Source organism: Manacus candei, unplaced genomic scaffold (genome assembly GCF_025592945.1).
Source record: "Manacus candei isolate 608988 ecotype Guabito, Panama unplaced genomic scaffold, ASM2559294v1 h1tg000002l, whole genome shotgun sequence".
NCBI classification, from domain to species: Eukaryota; Metazoa; Chordata; class Aves; order Passeriformes; family Pipridae; genus Manacus; species Manacus candei.
In genome coordinates, this window is record NW_026138050.1 from 15,969,484 (window position 1) to 15,994,118 (window position 24,635).

The following is a 24,635-nucleotide window of genomic DNA, read 5'->3' on the forward strand; positions in this document are numbered from 1 at the left end:
AATCGAACAGCATCCCCTCCCTCATCCGAGGGCCACCACAGCCACCCTGGCCACTGCTCCAGAGAGCAGCTTCCTCCCCTGCCCAGCGTCACTTGCTGTGGGAGCTCACAGACCTGTGCCAGCACTCCCAAGGGATCCTTTCCAGCGGGCACTCTTCATTTTTCCCCCTCCTGCTTAACCAAGCTCTGCAGCGTCGCACTCAATACCTGTGGAGCCACCGGCCGCTCGGAGCTGCCACCTGCGGCTGCCTCAGGGGGCCAGGACTTGGTACCCTCCGAATCCAAGGGATCACTGTGGAGCCACTGCAGACTGTCCAAGGAATTCCTGGCTGAACTTCTCCTGCCTTGAGCCGTGTCTCTGTGGCCCCGCTCCCTCGCGGTGCCATGGGCTGACGGGGCACAGGGGTGTAGCATGCGCCAGGGCGCGGTGGGACACAGGGACACGGGCGGGTGCGTGCCCGGACGCCGCGGGAGCCATGGCTTCCTTCGGGAAGCTGACGGAGTACTTCAGCCTGAGGAAGTCGAGGCCGGAGCTGCGCTCCCGGCGCTGGGGCCGGCGGAGCGGGAGCTGTTGCTGTAGTGTCGTGGAGTGCAGGTACGGCGTGGCTGTGACCCCACTGTCCCGGGGCCTCCGTGTGTGCCCAGGGGCTGCGGGGTGGGAGGTGCAAGCCTTGGTGCTTTGCTTCCCGTTTGACCTCTCCTGGGGCTGCAGAGGGGGCTGGGAGCAAGCCAAGGGCTCTGGAAGCATCACCCTTTCCTGCCTGGGGCTCCCAAGTGGCTCGTTGCTGCAGGATGTCTCCAGCAGGCTCTGTGACCTGGCAACCCTGCCCAGGGCACGTCCCAGGTGTCTGTGTCACATCTCAGGTGTCTGCTGGGTGACCACGTGCAGCTGTCCCTGCCTCTGTCTGGTGCTCTCTGTGTCATGCTGCTGTGTCTCCACGTTAGAAGAGTGAGGTTATTGCACCAAAATCGCCCTTCCCTCCCTCTGCCCTATGCAAAATCCTCAGCTGCACCTTCTCGGGTGAAGTTGAACCTGTGTGTATGAGGTGCTGGCTGAGCCTCCTGGCATATAGGAGGGGTGGGGAGGGTCTGAGTTGTGCTCAGGGACAGGGTACAGTGTCGAGGGGAGCTCAGACGGACACATGGATCACTGTCAGCTTGTTTGGTGTGTGGATTGAGGAGGGGATCACACTGGGGATGGGGAGCAGTGGGCTGACTGGAAATCCCCTGGGATCGTGCTGCCGCTGGAGTGCTCAGGGCCATTGTGTGTGGGGGGTGCACACGTCCTTGTTTTGCATGTAAACGCAGTTACTGCAATTAAGAAAATTGCTCTGTGCCTAGTTGGCTTCTCCTTGGGTGTTACAAGCAGCCTGTAGGACACAACTATCACTTGGTGCTGCTCTGGGCTTTTCCCCCTCTGTGTGGGCTCAGCCTGAGCAGTGTGTGTCCCCAAACCCTCCTGCTGACCTGCACAGGGTGCTTCTGGAGGGTTGTGGGTCTATGTAGAGACACACAGGGCGAAAAATAGCACCAAGGAATCCATTCACCTTCTTCCCTGGTTGTTAAGTGCCTTATACTCTGGAAAGGTTATTAAAGTATCTACAGAATAAAAAGAAGTTGGGGCCCCTCCTGCTGCTGTCCGTGCTGCTGCTGAGACAGTGGGACGTACTGAGGCATTGCTGTCTGCCCTCTTCCCTCGGAGCTGAAGGAGCGTCGCCTCTTCCCCGCTCACGCGTTTCTCCGGAAACGCAGAAACATTCGGGGCTGAGCCAGGAGCTTTGTTCTGCTCCTTTTTGCCTTTGTGGACAGAAACCCTGGTTTGAAACCCTGGTTTCTGTCCTGAGGTTTTTGCTGTGCTGGTGCCGAGCTGGTGTGAGGAAGGTGAGTTCTCTGGGTGCAGCCGAGCAGGGCGAGTCCCGGGGGTTTGCTGGTGTGCAGCCGAGCATGTGCCACATCTCTGGCCCGAGGGAGATGAGGAGATGTTCCCAGGGCTTCACAGCCTGTCAGTCCCCCATGCACAGGGTGCTACAGTCCTGGACCTTGGATTCTGGGGAGAGTTGGGTGGTTTCCTACATAATGAGAGATGTCGTGGTGCTTTCTGAACTCTGAGATGTGAGCTAAAAAGTGGCTTTGCTGGCATGTAGCTCATGTACCAAATTTTCCATGGGGATGTACTGGCTATGGATGTGAGCAGCCTTCTAGTGGAAGGTCTCAGGTGCATGGTGTGACTCTTGGGGATGGTCCTGAGCAGGGCCAGGGGTTAGACTCGATGATCCTTGTGGGTCCCTTCCAACTCGGCTGATTCTGTGATTCCACGTTCCTGCCTGTCAGGAAGGTGGAACGAGATGGGCTTTAAGGTCCCTTCCAACCCAAACCATCGGTGTCTGAGTTCTCCCCTCACGCAGGAATGTGGCTCACTGTGCACCAGCCGTGCCCTGTGTGGGGCTGGAGGAGGAGCTCCCCCCAGCCGACGTTTCTCCCCGTTCCTGGGTGCTCTGGTGCAGCCAACCTCGAGCTGCAGCCCTGTTTTGTCTCCTGGGCTGTGCAGGTGCTCCAGGGCAGTTCCTCCAGGCTGGATCCGAGTGTGTGGACAGTGTTCCTGGTGTCCCCGCCTCCCCCAGGGACAGGGCTCGAGTGCCCCTATGGATACCAAGCCCATTCCCTTGATTGCTCACGGTTGATTATGGAAGTAAAAAGAAGTGTTGACTGAAGTGTGGGATGATTTGAAATCACTGTCACTTTTCACCCCAGCTATTTGAGCTTCTGCTTGGTTTTTCCCCCCCCAAAATGTCTTACATTGAGAAGCCCCAGGAAATCTTCACAGCTGTGATCCAAAAGCCAACACAAGGCAACTGCTGCCATGGCTGACCCTGTCCTTGCTCTACATGGTGCTTTTTCCAGCTCTGTTGAGCAACTTTCTGCTTTTATTTCATTTCTTCACTCCAATGTGGGCAAATCAAGCCTGGAAATAAAATGCTCAGCTCCCATATTTCCAAGTGCATGGATGCACCAGAGATCCTGCACCCCAGGCTCAGCAGGGTGATGTCCAACAGCCCTGACTGCAGCCCTGCCCTGGTCTTGCTCGGGGCAGCCGGGCTCCCACTGCCCTTCCCAAAGCTGTGTGATCCCCTGGGACCACAGGGAACAGACGTAGGACGGTGCTCAGTGGAGAGGATGCACTGACTGGAGTTATTAAATTCTAAATATAGTGGTCCCACGCATTCTCATAGGACCTAACAGGAATCAGCAGGTGTGCAGTTATGGTTTTAAATAATCCTGCATTTTCGAACGACGCCTCCGGATAAAGCAATGCGAACGAGGTGGGGTGAGTAAGTCTGCTGGGCTGGACAGTTTGTGGATAGAGGAGGAGCCCAGCAAAAGCATCACCTCATCCAGGTGCTTTTGGGCATTCATGCTGCCTTTGATGTTCCCTCCTGCTCTGCCACCACCTGTGGCACAGAGCTGTGCTGGGATTTGTGTTCTCTCAGCTGGAGGCTTCTCCAACCCGAGCCATGCCCGCTGTGCCTGGCAGGAGGGCAAATGCTCCACTCTGGAGCTGTGGCACAGCAGCCTGGTGTTGTTAAATCAACAGGACAGTTGGTCCCAGGGCTGGGAGGCCCCAGGGTGACAAGGTGTGACAGCGTGTCCCCGTCCTGGGGCAGGGACTGGCAAGCCGAGCCGAGCCCAGGAGAACAGGTGATTTATTTGCAGCAACTTTTCTCCATCCAGCAGGAGCGGTGATGGATGAACCAAAAAGTGCATCTGACGGGCTCCGGAGCTGCACTGCTCCATGTGGGATGAGGGCCTGGAGCATCGCAGGGATAGGGGATAAGGGGATTTCTCTGCAGGTGCCTGTGGGGGAACCACAGGGGGGCTGAGGGGCCTACTGAGGTCTGGGGGGTTGTTCTTTGTGTTACCTCACTGTGCCAGCCCCGAGGTGCTCATGCCCAGCTGTGTGTTGGTAGGAAGGGCAGAGAGGATCTGCTCTGGCATGGAGGAGAAATGAAAGGAAAAGGCAGGTTATATGAAATAGCTCTTCTCTTATTAAAGTATTTATAAGCTGAAAGGTCTGGACAATTGATTTTGGGTTCCTGCAGCTTTTGAAAGTGGATCAGAACATCATGGAAAGCTGTTGTGTTGTAACTGAGCTGAGAAAATGGCTCTGCTCTGCTCTGAGTGTGCCAGGGAGGCTCCAGGGTAAGCTGAAATTCTCGGGAGCGGGCTGGCACCTTCCCAGGCTGCTGTTTTCAGCCAGGGAGCTGGGCTGGCAGAGCCCTGGGCTGGGATCCTGGGTGCCTGCAGTGATTCTGGGAGGACGAGGGTCTGCTGTCATCTGACAGAGCTCACGGGTTTAGGAGAATTTCTCAAGGACACCCTTGGAATTGGTCTCAGCAGGATGCAGGGGGGGCAAGCAGAACTCCCTGAGAATGCCAGTCCTATCACCCAAGTGGTGACCTGCAACAGTAACCAATTAATTAAAAAAAAATCCCAATTAAAAATCATTATAAAATCATAACTTCTGTCCAGGGGTGGGTTTTGAAAGGCATTTTCTCCTCTAGGTGGGAACTCAGGGGCTGATTCAGTGGCTTCCTCTGTTGGCCCAGGACTGTTCTGGGATAGATCCACTCACCTGGCTCCAGGAGGTCGATGCCTGTTCCCTCTTTGAGACCTGCCAAAGGTCTCCCTCCCCTCCTCTGTGCTTCCCAGAGCCCCACAGAGGGGCTTTGATGTGCTCCCTTTGGGATCACTGCCTAGTTAGGGAAAAGGAGGTCTTTGGGATGGAGGAAGAGGAGGAAGAGACTTGTGCCTGGGTTTGGATCCTGTATCCTTCTCCTGGGGGAGGCCTTCAGCCTTGGAAGCAGCAGAGCTGATGAGCCCTGAAAACTTGGGGGGTAAAGATTTTGTGTCCTCAGTGGGCTCCAGGAGACGAGTTTTTCCCTGTCTTGGGGTGAGCTTGGTGAAACCCAGGGAAGCTCAGCTTGGGAAACAAGGATGAGAGGGGGTTGGCTCGTGGTGAGCAGGGAGCAGGCAGGCAAGGTGGAACCTTTAGGGTTCCACTGCCTTTTTTCTCAGCACCCGACTTGGAAGTTGGTGTTAATTAACAATGAATTAAATTATGTAAGAATTATATTACATAAAATTTTCAACTTGCCTGGCCTGATTTTGCCCATGTCATTTGATAATGTCCAGCTGAAGGAACAGTGCTCCAGGTGATGCTCCAGCTTTGCACTCGCAGAGGGCAGAGGTGGGTCCGTGTGTCCCTGTTGCTGTCAGGGTTGGAGCCTCTCCAAGGAGCTGCTCTTTATAGTGGGGAGCTGTTACCTGCCCTCCCCTGGGGATGTTTTCCACACTGAGATCCTGATCCATGTTTCTTGCTGTGTAGTTTGATGGGCTTTGAGGTGGAGAGGGGTAGTGGGGGATGTTTTCCTGGCAGGATTGTGTTTAGTTGTTTTTGGGTGCTTAAAAATATCTCCTCATCTCTGGCAGTGCTGATGGGGGAGAGAGGAACTGGCAAGTTTTGGGGCTGAAAAAGTGCATGGAAGGAATAGTTCCTGTGTTAGCTGCACACAGCATGAGACAGGCAAAGGTGGCAGGTAGAGATGCTCAAAGGGGCTTCTCTGAGGGGCTCTGAGAGTCTCTCCTACATGGTTGAGAGTTTGCCTGACTTTTCCCACTTGTTTTTTGACACATTTTGAACAAAACCTTTCTGCTCCCAAATGACACATCCGTATGGAAAGATACCTGCATTTTAAAGGAGAAAACAAGTAAGGAACTTGGAAGTGTTTTGGGTTAAGTGAGAAGTTTCCACCTGAAATTAGTCAATAAGATGTTTTCAGCACTTGTATTCCAAACTGCCTGCTGAGGTGCCAGCAGGAAAACCTGTGTGGGTGCATGGACTCACATTTTTTGCTGTAACAGATCATTGTAACCTGTTAAAAAAATCGATGTCCATTGCTACTGCATGGAAGTGGTCTGTGCTGGTGCTGGAAATAGATCCTAAATCCAGTGCTAGTGACTCAGTCCATGGCCTGCTTCACTGAGGTGCTGACCACCCATTAATCCTGTTAACTGCAACAGACAGTGAACACTCAGCATCTTCACAGCTTGGCTGGGCAAGAACATGAGAAAGAGCTTTAGGAGCTGAAATCTTCAGCCTTGTTCAGCTGGAGATGCTCTGGGTCAGGGTCTCAGGGGGATGGAGGGCCTTGGGCTGCACAGCTGGATGTGGGGTGTCCTCAGGGGCAGCTCGTGTGCTCCTGGGTGAGGCTTGTTTGAAATGATGCTCCAAAGTTAGGAGCCCCTCTGCTCTGGAGCCAGGCTGGGAGAGCTGAGGGTGTCCAACCTGGAGAAGAGAAGGCTCCAGGGAGACCTTGGAGTCCCTTCCAGTGCTTGAAGGGGGGTTATAAAAAGAAGGAAAGTGACTTTTTACACAGGCAGGCAGTGACAGGACAAGGGAAAATGGTTTTAAACTAAAGGAGGGGAGATTTAGATTAGATGTTAGGAAGAAATCCTTCCCTGTGAGGGTGGTGAGGCCCTGGCACAGTTGTCCAGAGAAGCTGTGGCTGCTCCATCCCTGGAAGTGTCCAAGGCCAGGTTGGACGGGGCTTGGAGCAACCTGGGCTAGTGGAAGGTGTCCCTGCCCATGGCAGGGGGTGGAATTAGATGAGCTTTAAGGTCCCTTCCAATGCAAACCATTCCTGGCTCTGCTCTGTCCCACCTGCCCTGGTGTCCTGGCGCTGAGTGGTTGTGCCTGTTGGAGTCACTGGTGACTTTCAGCTCTTGAATTTCACATCTGCCCCCTTCACCCTCTGAGCTAGTGGTCCATGATGAGCTGCAGGACCAAGCCCTCGTCCCCTCTGCTCTGTGCCAGCCTTTCCCCAGGCTGTGTGTGCCACGTCCCCAGTGTCTCACAGCCGTGACAAGCTGTCAGACGTGAGTGGCTCTGTTTTGTGAGCAGAGTGGCAGTACCACGGGAGGAAATGACATTTAGCTTTGTTTCTTGATTGAGCTGCCTGGGTTTTGTATATTAAAACTAAAGAGGCTTTTTAGCTTTGTTCTCCCTCGTTGTTTGCAGCGCCAGGGCTGGGAACTGTCAAGAAGGGGCTTGGGAAGCAGCACGGAGAAGAAATCCATCTCTCCATCAAACCTATCCTTGCATGGGGCCTCTCCACCAAACCTTGACTTGTCCTGGTTTTCTGTGGAGGTTTCTGTGCACTGGGGGACATCTGGGTGCATTCCCAGTTCCAGCACCTAGTAACCTGCTGGTCTCAGTTCTGCAGAGCTCCCAGTGCTGCAGTGGGATGCTGGCTCCACACCCTCAGGGCAGGGGAAGCGATGTGCACAGAGCCAGGTGTGCTTGGGCCTCTTGATGTTCCTCAAAAACCTGCTCCCATGGCTGAGTGTTTAATATCTGTCCCATGAAAGTGCTTGCATTTCTGGGGCTTGGAGCTGGCTGTGAAAAATTTCTGGATCTGACAGACTGGGAAAGCACATCCGAGCTCTCCGTGTCATCTTTTGGGGCCATGTTGCATCTAAAGCCAAGGGGTGTGGTTTGTACCCAGTATTGTCCTTTTCTGCCTGGCTTTGGCCTCTTTTGAAAGTCAGTTTTTGGGCTGGGAGTTGAGGTTGGGGGCTGCCTAATTTCTGCACAAGCTGCAGCTAATCTTTGCCTGGATTAGGCAGAAAAAGATGAACGGTCATCCCTTATTTTTGAATGGTACTTGGATGGGGTAGTGGGAGGAAGGGTAAATGATACTGGCATTAAGGGGAATTACATAGGTGGTGTGACTGCAGGAGACGTTTCCTTCAGCAGAAAGCCTTGGCCTGTGAGTCACAGTTGCTCGAAAGACTGTTTGATTCCTGATTCCCCCTCTGTTTTGGCTCTGAGTCACAGCTGGGTGGGGGCGCAGGTAGGAAACAGAAGCACCAGCAACCAACCCCAGTGGGATTTGCGCACGGAGGGGGGAAGGAAGTGACTCCAGACAGCGGATGGGAATGTTAACAGCTTCTAATAAAAGTGGTGGCTGGCAAGGGGAAGGTTTTTGAATGGGGGTTGTCCCTGTGTGCCCTTCTCTGCCTGCTCCTGCCTGTGCAGGGCATTCCCGGGTGTGTGGGGACACTGGGAGGTCCCCAAGGTATGTGGGGACATTGGGCAACCTCTGGGGTGTGTGGGGACACTGGGAGGTCCCCGAGGTGTGTGGGCACGCTGGGCAGCTCCCAGGGTGGTTGGGACACTGGGTTGTCTCCAGGGTGTGTGAGGACGCTGGGTGGTCCCTGAAATGTCTGGGGACACTGTGCAGTCCTGGGGGGACACTAGGCAGTCACATGTGTGGGGCTGAACTGGCTCAGGCAGAGCTGGGGAGGAAGGAGAGAGGGGCTATATTGACAAAAAAGACTCTCTCTAGACCAAGGAAGAAGCATTTCAAAAAGGAAAGAAAAAAAAGGACAGTGCTGCTGGGAATATTTCAGATGGAAAAACTAGAATACTTCATTTAATAATTAAAAAGGTTTTTTTCCACAAAAATTTTTGTTTTCTCCTCGGGGAATACTTGGCAATTATACAAATTAATGCAAAATATTTTTAGTTTGCATTTTTTTGATGGGAGAGAATGCAGGAGGGAATAAGCAGATCCTTCTGGTTCATTGGCTATAACAGGCACTTTGGCGTGAGGGGAGCAGAGCAGAGCCCCAACCCTCATCCCCCACCTGAGGCAACCCCTGGTATGGGTACCTGCCTGGAGCACCCATGTGCTTCCACAGATGTCTGGAAACCACTGGAGCTGGCATTTGTACCTGCTGGCTGCTCCTGGCCCTGCTGCCTGCCCTGTGTGCAGAATTTGTGTGACTGTCTCTGTTACATCCATTTTTCAGCTGCAAATCCATGTTTGTGGAAAAGCTGGAAAGCTTCAGTGCATTTTTATGTTGCTTGAAACAACAAATGGATAAAATTTATCACAGAATCACAGCCTGGTTTGGGTTGGAAGGGACCTTAAAGCTCATCTCATTCCACCCCCTGCCATGGGCAGGGACACCTTCCGCTGTCCCAGGTTGCTCCAAACCCCGTCCAACCTGGCCTTGGACACTTCCAGGGATGGGGCAGCCACAACCTCTTGACTGGGAGAGGGAGATCTTATGCTGGCTGAGGATTTTAGGGGCTGTTTTTCCACCAGCAGGGAGGTGCATCCTGCAGCAGGGCTGTGCTTCCCCTGTGCTTCCCCTGTCCCTGCCTTCCTCTGCGGGAGCTGAGCTGACACTGCTCACAGAAGTGGCTGAATCCCCATCCCTGGAGTGTTCAAAAGCTGTGTGGTTGCAGCCCTTGAGGATGTGGTTTAGTGGTGAACACGGTGGTGGTGCTGGTTGATGGTTGGATTTGATGATCTTATAGGTCTTCTTCCACCTTAATGATCCTGTGATTCTGCAGACAGCCTGGCAGCTGAAGCTGTGCCCAAGCCCTTGCTTGGAAATGAAATGTTTTTGGGCTTTGCTTCCTTGCATCCCATGGCTGGACCTCCAGCCCTGGGAATTGGTTCCTTGCCCTCAGTGCTGAAGTTCAGTGAGGGGCTGGCTGGGACCAGACCTGAGTCTGCCCTCGAGGAAACCCATCCCCAAGTGCTCCTGCCTGGCCCCTGTGGCTGTCACGGGCAGGGCTGGACTTCCTCTGTGCTGTTTTGGGCCTCTTTGCTCCTGTTCTTTCCCTCACAAGACAGATAAAATCCATTAACCTGGCTACAAACAGCTGTTGGAGGGGTCCTTGCTGGAGCTCTGCTCCCAGCTCCTCCCAGCTCCCATTATTCCTGCACTGAAAACCATTTTTTAAAGGATTTTACTGTACTGTGTTGGGAGCATAAAAATGTGTCTTGTTGAATGGGCTTGTCCCTCTGACCCTGGCGATGACCTCCCTCTTGTGCTTCAGATGAAAATGAAAACCAGCCCAGGGTTCTGGATGAAAGGTGGTGCCCAGGAGGGTTTAAAACAACAACATGCCTATGATTATAAATCTGTTTTTTGACCAAAACATATGGAATAATTATTTTTGCCAGGGGTTAGTAGTCAGAGACGGATCAGTTCTGCCACTGTTTGCCTCCAGTGCTGGAAAACTTGGTCATGCTGCAGAAATGATGGGATTTAAAGCAAACTGAGCTGCTCCGACAGCTGTCTGGAGTGTCTCTGTGCTGGAGCACGTCGAGTTCAGGCCTGAAGCCTCTGCCCCGTGGTTGTCAGGAGCAGCAGCGTTCTTTCCAAGATGATCTCAGCGGCTTTTTGTCTCCTCTGTCGTGTGACTTGGATTTTGAAGCACCAGGGGAGACCAGCCCCGTGTCATGGGACTGGGAACGGGACCAGGAGCTGGGGGGCAGCAGTGCAGGGGCATCACAGCTCCAGTGCTGGAGGTGGCTGCAGTGCTGGACCCCTTCACATCCTCCCTGAAAGGTGTTTGCAGGTATGAAGGAGGCAGTCTTGTATTTATTTGTACATTAGCCAGCCTTTTAAACTGGAGCTGGGATGTTTGTCATCCATGTCACTTGTGCTTCATTAGCTTTTGTCCCCGAAATTTCTCAAGGTAGACAGGAGGTGCATAAACCCCAGAAAAGAAAAGCCAGGAGCCAGGGCACCACGTCTGTGGTTGTGTCCTGTGAGCCTGGGGAGAGGGAGGTGACTGCTGTGCCCCAGCCTTGGCAGGTCATAGAACCCCTTCTCCTCTCTGCTCTCCCTCCCTTTCACTCCCATCAGTGTGTGGTTACTGGTGAGGTGGCACTGGGCACTCTGTCCTTTACAGCAGGGAGCTGTGTTCCTGCATTGCTTTGCTCTGGGCCACTGTCTCTGCCCTGAGTCAGTGTGTCCATCGTGCAGTGGCTGTGTCCCAACCACGGCCCAGCCACGCTTTGCTGTCCCTCTCCCGCCTCAGGGCTGGCCACATTTCCAAGTCACTGGTGTGTCCCTGGGGGTTGAATCCTGCTCATGAGCTGACTTTCAGTGTGCAAGACCTTTGGCTTGTGAGCTTCTTTATGCATCTCAAACACCCTCCTTCCAAAGGTGGGGAGTGCAGCCTCAGCGCTCTTCCTTCCGCAGAGTGTGTTGTGTTCCCTGCAGAGCACCCTGGATGCCTTTGGCCATCCTCTCTGCATCACCTGGATGGCAGAGCCTGGCTACGAGCACAGGGATGCTGGGACACTCCCCACGCTGGTCCTGAGGATGCAGGTCACGCTCTGGAGCTGCCGGGAGGGAGGATGCTCGTCTGCTTCTCCGCCGTGCCGGGACTCAGTGTGTTCACCTTCGTCTGCCCTCCCTGCCCATTTGTCAGAGGGAACTCTGCGAGCAGGACAGATGTTCACACTCCATGGATGTGCCTGCTTCTTTCCCTGCACTGGGGACTTTCTGCCTTTGGACTTTTTGCTGTGGAGGTGCAGCTCCAGCTGGGCTGGAGCCCCCCCCGATAGCCCCCCCCCCGAGAGCCCGGTCCCTGCTTCACCCCTGAATGGTGTGTGAGCAGTGCAGCAGGTGGGCAGGGGGGAGCACAGGGCTCCTCTCACCTGTGGGATGGGGAAGGGATGGTCTGGTGGTACCACAGGGATAGAGCATGACAGAGAGGGCAGGGTGAGCCCGGTGAGGGCCCCCAGGGACCCAGGGAGTGCTTCTGGGTTGGGGAGTGGGCAGAGCTCCCTGCTGGCTGGGGGTATGGTTCACTGCCTGCAGCAGAGCTGGAAAAACACGTTCTTTTAACAAAGAAACCAACATCCTTTGAATGAATGAACAGCAGTGTCTGACCCCACCATATTTCCTTATCCCTCTTTAACAACTGGATTTCAGTGACTGGTGGAATGGAGGCGTCGCTGTGAAACACAGCCACGGTGCCTGGTCTGGGCCTGCTGATGTGCAGTTTGTTCTTTTCATCCCTGGGGGTGGCTTTGCCTGTTGCCCAGCTTGGACTCTGGAGTGGTGTCAGTGGTGCTGGGTGTGAGCAGCAGTAGCAGGTCTTTCTTTACCTGGTGGGTGAGAGGCTGTTGCCCACTTGAGTGTTCGGTGCTCTTCAGGGCAGCTTCAGCCACAAAAAGGACTCTTGGCCCTTTCCTGGGAAATTTGGAACTTGTGCCCAGCCCAGCAGGGTGGTACTGGGAGCAGGGCTGGGCCTCGGGGCACAGCAGCTCATAGCAGTCAGTGGTGCCGAATCCTTCTCCAAGTAGCCCTGGAACATTTTGCTGAGGCTGCCCTCAGCACATGGGGTGTGTGTCCTCCTCTCCTGCACCTCCCCCAGCCCCTGGAGCCTGGCCCATCCCTCTGAGTCAAAGCACATTTGCAGGGACAGGAGCAATTATTCCCTGGATGCCGGTGGTGGTTTGTTCGGTGCTCCAGCTGGAGAGATGCTCTGCAAGCCAGAGAGGTGGCAGGAGAAGAAGCTTTTGCAAACCAGCTGGTGGAAATCATGGTATTTACCAGCTCGCAGCTGAGCCTGGGAAGGTATTTTTATAGCTTCACATGGCTGGTTTTTTTCTTTTCTGAACTTGCATGCTGAATGCTGTTTTGGGTTTTGTTTTGCTTTGAAACTGTCTCCCAGCCAGATGAAAGATGCTCTGTTTCAGCTCTCGTCCTCCACTCCTCACACATACACCGGGCAGCCAGAAAGGAAGGTTTTCTGTTTGGGTGTTTTTCGAATGCAAAGGAAAGATGTCTCAGTGATTTTCTTTGGATTTGCAACCCACGAGGTCAATCCACTGGAAACAGTGCCAGTGACTCACGGGTTTGCTCACAGCTCACAAGGTTTGCAGAGCAAACTGGTGATTTGGACAGGTGAGGATGCCCTCTGAAGGCTCCACTCTTCTGAAATCCTTGGCCTTTGGTTTCCAAGGCTACTCTGTGTCTTACCCAGTTGATCTCTTCCTCTCAGACTCCTTCTCTAGGCTTCTGCATTGCTGTGTGACCCCCTTAAACTTAATTCCCTGCCCTCCCTGGGGTCTTGCCACTGCTTTGGGTGCTGGACCACACTGAACCCCATCCCAGAGGCACTGTCACTGCTGCCTTGTGCTTCTGTCCAAGAAAAGCTTCTGAGACACCTTCAGCCTCCTCTGCTTCCCTTCTGCTCCGCTGCTGCCTTTTCCTGTGGAGCCCCTCTGCAGAAACCAGCTGCAGGCAGATGTTGGCTTGTCTGGTGGGGATGGAGGAGCTCCTGGCTCAAATCCCTGCTAACCCCAGGGCTCACAGCCCCCTCGAGGCACAGCCCACACTGCTGAGCACCATGCACTCCTGGGCTGTCAGAGGCTCAGCTGTGCCTTGCTTTGGGCTCTGGGAGCTGGGCTGGCCTGGTTCCAGCCCAGGCTGGTGGGGTGTCCTAGCTGCTTCCTGTGGGAGCAGGTTCTGCCTCCCCCGGGCATGGAAAGTGTAGGGAAGTACCCTAGGGTACAAGATGATCCCTGTGCCATGGAGCTGAGCACTGCAGGAAACCTCATGGAATCACAGCATGGTTTGGGTGGGAAGGTGTGATGACCCATCCTGAAGGGGGTCGTTCCCCCAAAAGGTGGGTTGTTGCAAAAGGGACCTTAAAGTCCCATCTCGTTCCAACCCTCTGCCATGGGCAGGGACACCTTCCACCAGCCCAGGTGAATCCAAGCCCCGTCCAACCTGGCCTTGGACACTTCCAGGGATGGGGCAGCCACAGCTTCTCTGGGCAACCTGTGCCAGGGCCTCACCACCCTCACAGGGAAGAATTTCTTCTCAACATCCCATCTAACCCTGCCCTCTGGCAGTGGGAAGCCATTCCCCCTTGTCCTGTCCCTCCATCCCTTGTCCCAAGTCCCTCTCCAGCTCTCCTGGAGCCCCTTTAGGCCCTGGAAGGGGCTCTCAGGTCTCCCTGGAGCCTTCTCTTCTCCAGGTGAACCCCCCCAGCTCTCCCAGCCTGGCTCCAGAGCAGAGGGGCTCCAGCCCTTGGAGCACCTTCCTGGCCTCCTCTGGACTCATTCCAGCAGCTCCACATTTGTCTTGTGCTGAGGACCCCAGATCTGGATGCAGCACTCCTCCTGCCCTGGCTCTTTAGCATTCTTGTTGGCCTTTTAGGACTGTGAGCACTTTGGGACCTGTTTTCCCTGTCACCTGATGCCTGCTGGGGTCTCCACAGGCTGTTTCAAGGAGTGGACATGGGTGTTTTGTTCATTTTTTTTCCATCTTGCAGCGATTTGTTTTAGTAAGAGGCCGTGGGCTGTACTGGAGGTGCTCACCTTCTTCCTCCTAATTCCAGAGGGGGCTGTGGTGGGTAATGGCTCCTCCTGGCTTGTAGCATCTCCTGTTTCTCTGAATCCAGCTGGAACCCTTGCTGAGTTTTTAAGGTCAGGTTGCTAAGTTACACCTCCTTGGAGGAGCGGGCTGAGCAGCGTGTTACAGGCAGGAGAAGATCTGGGAGCAGTGTCCCTCTGCAATAACCAGGCTCTCCTGGCCCCTCTGTCTGCCATCCTCCCTCAGCCCAGGCTCACCACATTCAGCTGTTCTACCCCAAAGCTTCAGCTTCAGCTTTATCAGCTTCCTTCTCTCAACAGATTTAGTGAACTGAGGGTGTAGAGGAGCCCTCCCCAGTTACCTGTGGGATGCCGTGTGGTGCTGCAGGAGGAGGAGCAGCACTTTGGCTTCTCTGTCTATATATTTTTTTTAATTCTTATTTGCCACTGGGGGCTGTGAGATCTTTGGGACATGTGTTGTCCCCCTCAGAGCTTGGAAGTGGCCTCTCGTGTCCCTCACGTGTCAGGGCTGTCACCAAGCCACAGCTCTGGAGAAGGCAGGCAAGGTCTAGGGTAGCTGCTGCCCTGCTCCTATTCCCCTCTTTCTCTTTAGCCTTCCACTCCAGATTGCCCTCCCCTTCTCTTTCCCATTTTCCATGAATAGCCCTCCTCTGGGAAGGCTGGGAGGAGCTGGATTTGGGCAGTGGGTGCTTGAGTTTGTCTGAGAGCTGCTGGGACTGGGTGCTGTGGCAGAGTGAACGCTTCCCTCTTCCCAGGAATGGGACATCTCTGGAGGGTCACCATCCTTGGGCATTTCCAGGAGATGTGCAGAATGTTTTCTTGCTCAGTTCCCAGGAAAATAATGTAAATCGGGGAGGCTTATTGGGGTCCTTTTTGGATTGTGAGAATAGTGGATTTAGGATTCTCTTCCCCTCCTGCTGCTCTCTCTGTTGTGCTGCTGGATTTCTTCTGGGGCTGGTGTTGTGACTCCTCCATGCTTCCCAGGCAAGCTGCAGACTGCATGGATTGGGCTGGGAAGTGCCCTCCAGAGAGCAGCTTCTCCCACACAGAAACAAGCTGGGAGTGTGTGCAGTTTGCTTCAGCTTGCAGGAGACATGCAGGATCTGACTTTCCCCGGTTTAACTTGCATTAACCTTTTCTCTATCCTTCCCTTTATCTCAGCCTTTCCCCTCTCTTTCCACGGGGATGGAGAAGCCACCCTGCCAGGACATCCCAGCAGGGAAGGCACTGGACACAGCACAGCTTCGGAGATCTGTTCTGCCTATTTTCTTTCCACTTTTTTTTGTCCTAGTGACTCTTTGTGTCAGCCTGTGTGCTCTCAGCAGAGCCTGGGGAAGCAGTGCCTGCTGCCTAGTTAGCAAAAGGAGATCTTTAGGATGGGGGAAGAGGCGGGTGAGATGTGTGCCTGGGTTTGGATCCTTCATCCTTCTCCTGGGGAGACCTGCAACCTTGGAGGCAGCAGAGCTGATGAGCCCTGAAAACTTGGGGGTAAAGATTCTACATCCTCAGAGGACTCCAGGAGAGGAGCTTTTCCCTGGCTTGAGGTGACCTGTGGCTGTCCCTAGGGCTGGTGACAGGGACCTGGCCCCAGTGATGGTCCCACATTTCCCCTTCTGGCTGTGGACTGGGAAGTGATGGAGCTGTCACTGGGCTCCTGCCTGAGCTCTCACGTGCAGCCAGAAGGATTTTTCCACCCTTGTCATGACTTGATTATGTGCTCTCCTTCCTACCCAAATGCTCAACAGCAGCTAAATATAGGCTGCAGCAGTGTTGATTGTGGCTTTTCTAATCGAGCTTTACACTCCAACAGAGATCTCTACTAATGGGATGTGGCATCCTTGAGAGCACCCAGCTGAGGAGCCTGCTTGAGAAGCAGATGTAGACACAATGTGACTTCCCAGTGGGATCAGGTCCTGCTGACAGTTGCTTTTGGAGCTGTGCACAGAATCCTGGTTTTGGCTGGAATAGAGTTAATTTTCTTCCCAGAAGCTGGTCCAGGGCTCTGGTTGGGATTTAGGATGAGAACAATGTTGGTGACACACTGATGGTTTGGTTGTTGCTGAGCAGTGCTCTCCCTAAGTCAAGGATTTTCCATTTCCCATGCTCTGCCAGCGAGGAGGTGACAGGAACTGGGAGGGATCATGACCAGGACAGCTGATCCAAACTGGCCAGAGGGATATTCCAGACCATGGAACGTCATGCCCAGTATGGAAACTGGGGAAGTTGGCTGGGGGACCAGTTGGGCTTTTTGTGTGGTGAGAGACTGTACTGGGCACCACTTGTCTGTCTAGGATTTTAATCCTCTCGCTCTTTTCTTATCTCCATTTTCATTACAGTTATTATTATAATAATTAAATTTTACTGTATTTCAGTTATTAGACTGTTCTTATCTCAAGCCATGGGGTTAACCTTTTTTCTGATTCTCCTCCCCATCCCACTGGGAAGGTTGGGATGAGCGAGAGGCTGCGTGGAACAGGGGTTCAGTCACAACACACAGGATGGTAGATTCACAAAGCCAGAGTGTGCTTGGGAATTCGAGTTCAGATTTCAGATCTAAACAGCTTTCTAGTTGTTTTGCTTTTTCTGATAAAATAAATCACTCCCTGCAGATATACAACTTAAAATCGCTCCTCTAACAGAGTGAATTCTTCTGTTTTCCCCACTGTGTGACTCGTGTGAGTGGCCCTGTGGGCACAAAAGGATGGAGCACTAAAATGTTCATGAGGTTCTGCAGGTGATGGAGCTGTACACAGGTATCCTGGGATTTGCATGCAAGAAGAAAGGAATGTTTTGAACTCATTTATGCAGCACAGCGACATGTTAAGCTCCATCCCCGTTGCCTTGTGCCAGTGAAATGTGTTACAATGAGAGGTACAAATGTTCTGCTGGAATAGAAACGGCTCAGGATGCTAATTCTGGCTTTGTATCTCCTGGTGCAGCTTGTTTCCATGCTGATTCCCAGTGAAATGTGGTGCTTGGGGTGGGCAGGATGGTGCTGAGCACCTGGCACAGCTGTGGAAGTGCCTCTCCAGGACTGGGGCAATACTGTCCCTGTCCCATTCCCAGAGCACTCTGTGCAGCTTCACCTGGGAATTAAGAGAGAATGTGACTGATTTATATTACCAAAATTCTGATCCTAATGCTCAAATGTGCTCCCCATCCCTGCTCGGGGGACACACACTCGGGGCTGGCAGTGGCTGCTGTGGCTGCTGGTGGCTCAGCCCCAGTGATGTCCCTGAGGTGTTAGTGGGACCATCCTGTGGGAAATGGCTGCATGGCACCACTCCCACATCACTGCTCACCTCTGGGTGACATCAGACACCAACACACTTGGGAGCTGCTGCCACATCTGTAACAGGAGGGAAAACCAACCGGGATCAACGTGGCGGGGACAGGCGGCGCTGAGGGTCAGGAGCTCTGGCACCACAGACTCTGCCTGCCTGACCTGCAGGACTGGAGAGTGAACTAGGATGAAATTTAGTGCTGGAACATGCAGGGAGAGAGAGCGACTGCCCTGCAGTCTGCACTGGGAGCTCAGCTCTGCATGATCACAAGGCTAAAGCCAGGCTGGGGGAGCTGGGGCTGCTCACCTGGAGAAGAGAAGGCTCCAAGGCCTAAAGGGGCTCCAAGAGAGCTAGAGAGGCACTTTGAACAAGGGCAAGGGGGAATGGCTTCCCACTGCCAGAGGGCAGGGTTAGACGGGATATTGGGAAGGAATTGTTGGCTGTGAGGGTGGGGAGGCACGAGTTGCCCAGAGAAGCTGTGGCTGCCCCATCCCTGAAGTGTCCAAGGCCAGGTTGGACGGGGCTTGGATTCACCTGGGCTAGTGGAAGGTGTCCCTGCCCATGGTGGGGAGTGGGACTGGATGAGCTGCAAGGTCCCTCCCAGTCCAAACCATCCTGGGATTTTGTAATGCTCCAAGACAGGTGGAGGATGCTGAGTCCGAGGTAGAGGGAGGGCAGTGAGAGGTGTGGAAACATCCATGGGGAATGAAAGCTCATTTTGTGAGAGAAGACCAAAAGAACTTTCCTTAATCAGCCTTGAAAAATGCAGGCGGAAAGGGGCTGAGACTTCATTATAATGGAAATTAATCATGGGAGCAAACACCAGAGAGGGGGGATAATTATTTAAGCTGAAGGTTAATATCGGCACAAGAACAAATGAGCATAAACCAGCAAAGAATTGAATTTTGGATGGAAATTTGAAGGATCTGCACCATTCAGTGTGAGATTTTCCCGTGGCAGGGGGTTGGAACGAGATGATCTCTAAGGTCCCTTCCAACCCAAACCATTCCATGGTTCTGTGATTTGGGAACAGCCCCCTTGGGGTGTGCTGGGGGGCTCCTTTGGGCTCAGCTGTGGGTTCTGTGACAGCAGGGGAAAGGGGACAGCCTTGGGGTGACCCCAGCCTGTACCCCCAGCACAGGGCAATCCCTGCATGCCTCCTCACGCCACAGCAGTGCTGGGCTCTGTTCCTTTTTGTCACATTTCTGGGGTCCTTGCAGCATGGCCTGGGCCAGTGTCAGACCTGAGGAGGGCACCTGAGGTCCGTCCCTTGATGGAGGCTCTGGGGTGAAGCAGGAGAAGGGAGACCCACTCCCATTGCAGTGCTTGGCTCACTGGGGTTTTGGAGGAGGTGGTGACACATGACCACACTGCCAGCACATGGATGTGTGTCCTGGTCACCTCTGCAGATTTGGAGACCCCATCATCAAATTCAAGTGAGTTTTGACCTCACAGAGACCTTGAATTTGTGTTTCTACATGTTTCATGACACCTTTGTGAACTCTGCAGTCCCTGCTGTTGGAGTCTGGACCTTCCCTAGTGCCCGACCCTAGGACCCTGGAGTGACCTGGTTTCTACCACAAATACCTTTCTGGTGTCTTGGATGATGCTCACTGGGGGTTTTACTGTCTTAAAGGCAATTTGTATCCCTTCAATCTTGAACCTGCTGGTTTCTTTATTTGCTTAATTCAGAATACCTGTGAGTTTTGAGGTGGGGTGGGTGCTAGAATGCTTTGTGTGCTGTTTACGCTGCTTGTGCCTTGCAGCTTAAGATGCAAACCCTCATTACAGTACTGGCCAAGGGAGAGGGCTTTCCTGGGACAGCAGCAGCTTTGCAAACAGCGTGGTGCTCAACATGAGCTGGTGTGCCCAGGTGGGCAAGAAAGCCAGTGGCCTCTGGCCTGTACCAGCCATGGTGTGGCCACAGGCCCAGGGCAGTGCCCATCACTGTGCTGGCACTGCTGGAGCACCTCCAGCCCTGGGGGCAGTTCTGGGACCCTCAGACAAGAGACACTGAGGGGCTGGAGCGTGTCCAGGGAAGGGAACAGAGCTGGGGAAGGGGCTGGAGCAGCAGGAGCGGCTGAGGGAGCTGGGGGGGCTCAGCCTGGAGAAAAGGAGGCTCAGGGGGGACCTTCTGGCTCTGCAACTCCCTGACAGGAGGGGGGAGCTGGGGGGGATCGGGCTCTGCTCCCAGGGAACAAGGGACAGGATGAGGGGAAACAGCCTCAAGTTGTGCCAGAGGAAGTTTCAATCAAATATTGGGAAAATTTCATCATGGAAGGGGTGGTCAGCTATTGGAACAGGCTGCCCAGAGCAGTGGTGAAGTCACCATCCCTGGAAGCGTTTAAAAAAGGTGTAGATGTGGCGCTTGTGGCCATGGGTTAGTGCTGGGATAATGGTTGGACTCGGTGATCGTAGAGGACTTTTGCAACCTAAACAATTCCATGATTTTAGGAAGGGCCCTATGCTCAGTAGGCAGCATGTGTGTCTCAGAGGGGTCCTGTGAAGCCCCATCCCTCCTGCTGAAGGGCTGTGCCCTGTGTTCTGTCCCCTCAGGTCTCTGGACAGAAAGCTGCAGCGGCCGCTCCTGGGCAAGTCCCGGACGCTGCCCAGCATCCCACAGTCCCCGGTCCTGAGCAGGCTCCCCCTCCTCGACTCCACGGCCTACAGGGAGGAGATGCCGGAGCAGAAGCCCTACAAGAAGTGCTCGGCCTCTGACCACCAGAAAGGCTGCACGGTCCCTTCAGCCGGTGAGTTCTGCGGCACTGGGATGAGCCTCTGCCCCTTCCCACGGCAAAACCCCAGAGAACCTTCCCTGCTTCTGCAGGGGCATAAATAACAAGTCCAGCTCCAGCCTAGGTGGGGTTTATCCTACTCCAAAACCAGCCCTTCTTGACAAACTTTTGTTTTTTTTTGCCCCTGGTTGGGCCTTTCTTTGAGCTTGGTACTTAAACCTCCCCATTCCTCGTATTATGCTGATGAAAAAGAAGAGTTGGATGCTGAAAGGCACCCAAGGTGGAGAGGTGATGCCTGGAGCATTCTGCCTGGGGGTGGTGCTTGGATCTTTCTGCCTCTGGATGAGCTGCCTCTCCTGGCCACATGTGCCTGGGTGAGCTGCTCTCTCAGGAGCTCCTTGGCCTCTGCAACAGGCCCAAGTGCCTCTTTTCTGTGCCATGAAGTGGCTTCAGGGCACTCATAGATGGTCTCTGGCAGGAGCAGTGGCAGGAGCATCTCAGTGTGCTCTTCCCGCAGTCCTGGCCTTGGAGGTTTGTGAATGCTCCCCAGCCTGGCACTGTGTGTTGGCCCTCGGTTCAGCTCTGAGGGTTTTTATCATGTTCTTCTACTCTCATGCTGATCCTGATGAAATACTAATATGGTTGGACCAGCTGCTCTGAGCAAGTTTATTGGCAAAACCGCTGGTGGCCAAAGTGTTTCAGTGCTTTTGGTGCCAGCAGGATCACGCTGGGACTATAAAAATAATGGGAAAAGGGATTATTAGCACTGAAACAAAGATAAGGCCTGCAAGCCAGGGCTGACAACCCAGCACTGAATAAAATCCTTATTAAACAGCTCCCTTCAAACAGCACCCTTGGATTTTTTTATTTTTATGTTTTTTTAAGTCTAACCCGCTCACAGTTGGATCCCTGTGTTACCCAGCAGAGCAGCTGTCCAAACCATGGATTAATTTTAGTGCTTTGCAGGCTGCATTTTGTTTTGCGATGCTACTAATTCTCCCAAAAGTCGTGCACAGAGCAGATCTGGGATGCTGCTGAGCCCATCCTGCTGTGCTTGTCCTGGCAGAGCCCCTGGGTGTCCTGCAGCTCCTGAGCAACTGCTCTGCTGTGTTTGGGACCCACGTTTTTTCTTTCAGCCCATCAAATTGCTGGAGTGGGTCTTGGAATGGGAAGAATACCTGTAGTATTGTAGTAGCATCCACCACAAGGGATAGCATAGCACCCCTCTGCAGGTCCCTGGTTGGTGTGCTGGTTGTTCCAGGGAGCTGTGCTGGAGGGAGAGGGAGAGAGGGAGAGAGAGGCTGGTGTAAGACTGTGGGGTGATGTCCCAGAGTGAGTCAGACCCACTGCAAACTGGTCAGCCTCTGCTGCAAGCACCTCCTCTCCTGTGAGGGGCTCGAACTCCATGGAACAGCCATCCTGGAGCAAGCCCTGTGCACAGCCCTCCCTGCACAGCAGGAGTGAGGAAGAGCCCTGAATTTACATAACAACGGTTCAGGATCTTGCTTTACTCCTGGCTGGAAGGTGCCAAGGATGCCAAGAGGAGGAGAAAGTTTAGGAAAACCCTTGTAGATTGGAAGGCTCCCTGCACAGCCAGAGCCTTGGATGAATGAATGAGGAGTTGTTTTCTGTCCAAATCCTCCCGTGTTATTTTTCTGGCTCAATTAGGAGCTGCTAATTAACTGCTCATGAAGGCTACCAGGATGCTGTCATGGAGGAGAAAAAGAAGGGGGATGGCACTGCAGGATGGGACGTCTGGGCAGCAGGACAGGAGAGGGGCAGCACAGGGCAAGTTAACAATCCCCAGGATGCTGGCAAGGAAAACAGGATTCCCACAGGGAATTCCCACAGTTACAGTGGGGCTACAGGGTGTTGGGAGAGAGAGGAAATGGCACAAGTTGCCCAGAGAAGCTGTGGCTGCCCCACCCCTTGGAAGTGTTCAAGGCCAGGTTGGACGGGGCTTGGATTCACCTGGGCTAGTGGAAGGTGTCCCTGCCCATGGCAGGGGGTGGAATGAGGTGGTCTTTAAGGTCCTTTCCAAGTCAAAACATTCCATGATTCTCTGATAAGTACCTTTTCTTAAAGAACTGGTGAATTTGCTTTGAGCAGGTGCCATCGCTCCCCATTTGAGACAGGGGGACATGGCCAAAATGAGCTCGGGAAGAGGCTCATCCACAGGGACATGAGGTTTGGCAGGAGCAGGGCTGTCCATGGGAGCTCATCTTCCTGGAGAGTTCACCACTCCATGGGGAGGAAAATGCACTCTACCTCGCTGCTGTTTTGGGGGGCCACGAGCAGAGGAGTCACCAAGCAGGGTGGGAGAAGTGAGTGAGGTGTGACATCCTCATCTGACCATCAGAACATGTTCCTCAGCCTTTTCCTTTGTGTCCCATGGTTCCAGTGTGTCAGTGCTGGAGGAGGGGTGTGTCCTGTCACTCCATGGGAGGACACAGGAGGTTGTCCTGCTGTGGCACCACAGCTCCTCTGCAGATCCTTGTGAGGGTACCAAGGTGCCTGGCGGGGAACTGGGGCCCCAAGGATAGACAGAAGAGCTGAGCCTGCGACTGCTGAGCCTGCCAGATCCTCTCCTCTCAAAAAAACCCTTCCTTTTCATTCAGAGACCAAGGCTGGGCTGGTGAACAGGTCTGGATGTCCTGTTGGTCTGGTTTTGGTTTTCCCCTTCAGGTAACCCACAACAGTGGTGTGGTCAGGTGGGACAGGCCCCAGGTTTTCCTTCTCCATCATATATCCTTCAACCCCTTACCCGGAGCAGTGTTCCTGGATTAACCCCAAATCCTTATGGCCACAAGCCTGGGATATAGCAGGGGGAAGACAAGCACAAATGAGGCTTGATTGAACAGGGGCAGTGCCTGCCTTGTCCCAGCGATTATCCCTTGGGTGTCACACTGCAGTGTGCCAAGAGATTTCACACAGGCTGGTGGCACAGAGAAATGAGCTGCCTTTTGCTTCTCATCCCTTCTTCTCCTGGGAAGTTTTAGGTGTGAGACTGAGAAAGACTCTCTGTTGCTCTCTATTCCTCCTACAGCAGGCAGGGGCTTCTTCTCAGCCTTTGGCTGCCTGCAGCTCTCACCTGCAACCCTCACCTGCAGCCTGCCCAGGGAGGTTGCTGCATGTGGTTTACATTCCTGATGCCTTGCAATTCCCTCCTCTTGCACCTGGAAGGAGCAGACCACTCTGGAGCTCTTCCCTGCCTCCCTCCTCCCTTGTCTGTCAGGCAACATGCAGAGCTCTTCAGGAGCTGGCTCTATGCCCTGCTGTGGAGCTGGGAAGAAGCGAACTGATAGCAAGGTTGGCGTGAGTTTATTGGGAGTTATGCCCATGGGAGGAAAGGAAAGAAGCCAAAAGGAAGCAGCTGGATTTGAGCTTAAACCAGGATCCTGGAACTAATTTTCCTAACACTTGCAGGGATCATCCTGTCCATGCTCAAAGGAGGTACTGAAGAGGCACCAGGTCTCTGTCCTTGCTACCCCCTTCATCCTTTGATGTGTGTCCTCCCCACCACTTCAAATTCGGAGGGAAGAAAGGCTTTGCAGGAATTGTTGCTGTCAAGCCCAAGACGATGTTTAGAAGACCTTTCAGAGGTGCCCATGTTGAGGGCACAGCTCTGGGTGCCAGAGGGGTGAGCAGCTCCAGGGCAGAAGAGCATGAGGATGGTTGGCCTCCAGGCTGTGGGCTTTCTCCTTGTCCCTGGAATTTCCTCTCCAGTTTGGCTGGGACACTAAACAACCTGATCTAGTGAGTGGCATCCCTGCCTATAGCAAGGGGGGTGGAACAAGATGAACTTTAAAGTCCCTTCCAACCCAAACCATCCTGTGATTCTATGACTACTTGATGTTTCCCTTCTGACCATTCTGGGCTTGATCATTGATTTACTTGTTTGGCAGCGATCAGGAACAAGCTCCTTCAGCACACAGAAAATCCTTTTGGGGTAGACAAGGCTCTCTCCTGCAGTGGCTCCCAGGGAGGCGGGACCACAGTTTGGTGAGGATCACTCCTTGGGGAAGCCAGGGAGCAGCTCCTGGACTGTGCTGGAGGATGCAGCTCCTGTAGCTCCTTGGAGAGAGAAGAGACCAAGAGCAGCAAAATCCTTGGGAAACTGGAGTCAGTGAGATCAGATGTGACCCAGATGAGGCTTGAAACCCAACTTCTCATCCTCCAGAGAGCTGTCCTGCACAGAGGAGAGGGTGTCCTCTCCCTTGTTCAGCACACAGCCTTGGACTCCCTCGCCCCCCCAGGGGGCTGAGCACCCTGTGGGGCTGGGAGGGCACAGTCCTGGAGACAGAGGGTGGCACAGGCAGTGGCTGGGCCATTGCAGGTGAGCACGGGGGCACTGGGGCTGGTTCCTCCCTCCGTGTGTGATTTCCCTGCATGGCGGGG

The 24,635-nt window shown here is 53.8% G+C and overlaps 1 protein-coding gene across 3 annotated transcripts in view; it reads left to right on the forward strand.

Annotated features, from left to right (window-relative positions):
• The first annotated feature begins 201 nt into the window (after positions 1 to 201).
• The window catches only part of LOC127467735 (ankyrin repeat and fibronectin type-III domain-containing protein 1-like), a 192,410-nt gene continuing 167,976 nt past the window's right edge, over positions 202 to 24,635 (forward strand). For 2 of the 3 annotated variants that reach the window (XM_051780028.1, XM_051780035.1), the window contains exons 1-2: positions 203 to 594; positions 20,059 to 20,252. In XM_051780028.1, coding sequence (XP_051635988.1) covers positions 476 to 594; positions 20,059 to 20,252 — 313 coding nt within the window. In that variant the 5' untranslated portion in view covers positions 203 to 475. Of the gene's footprint in view, positions 595 to 20,058; positions 20,253 to 24,635 lie in introns of all 3 variants that reach the window. The other variant, XM_051780018.1, reaches the window with a different exon arrangement.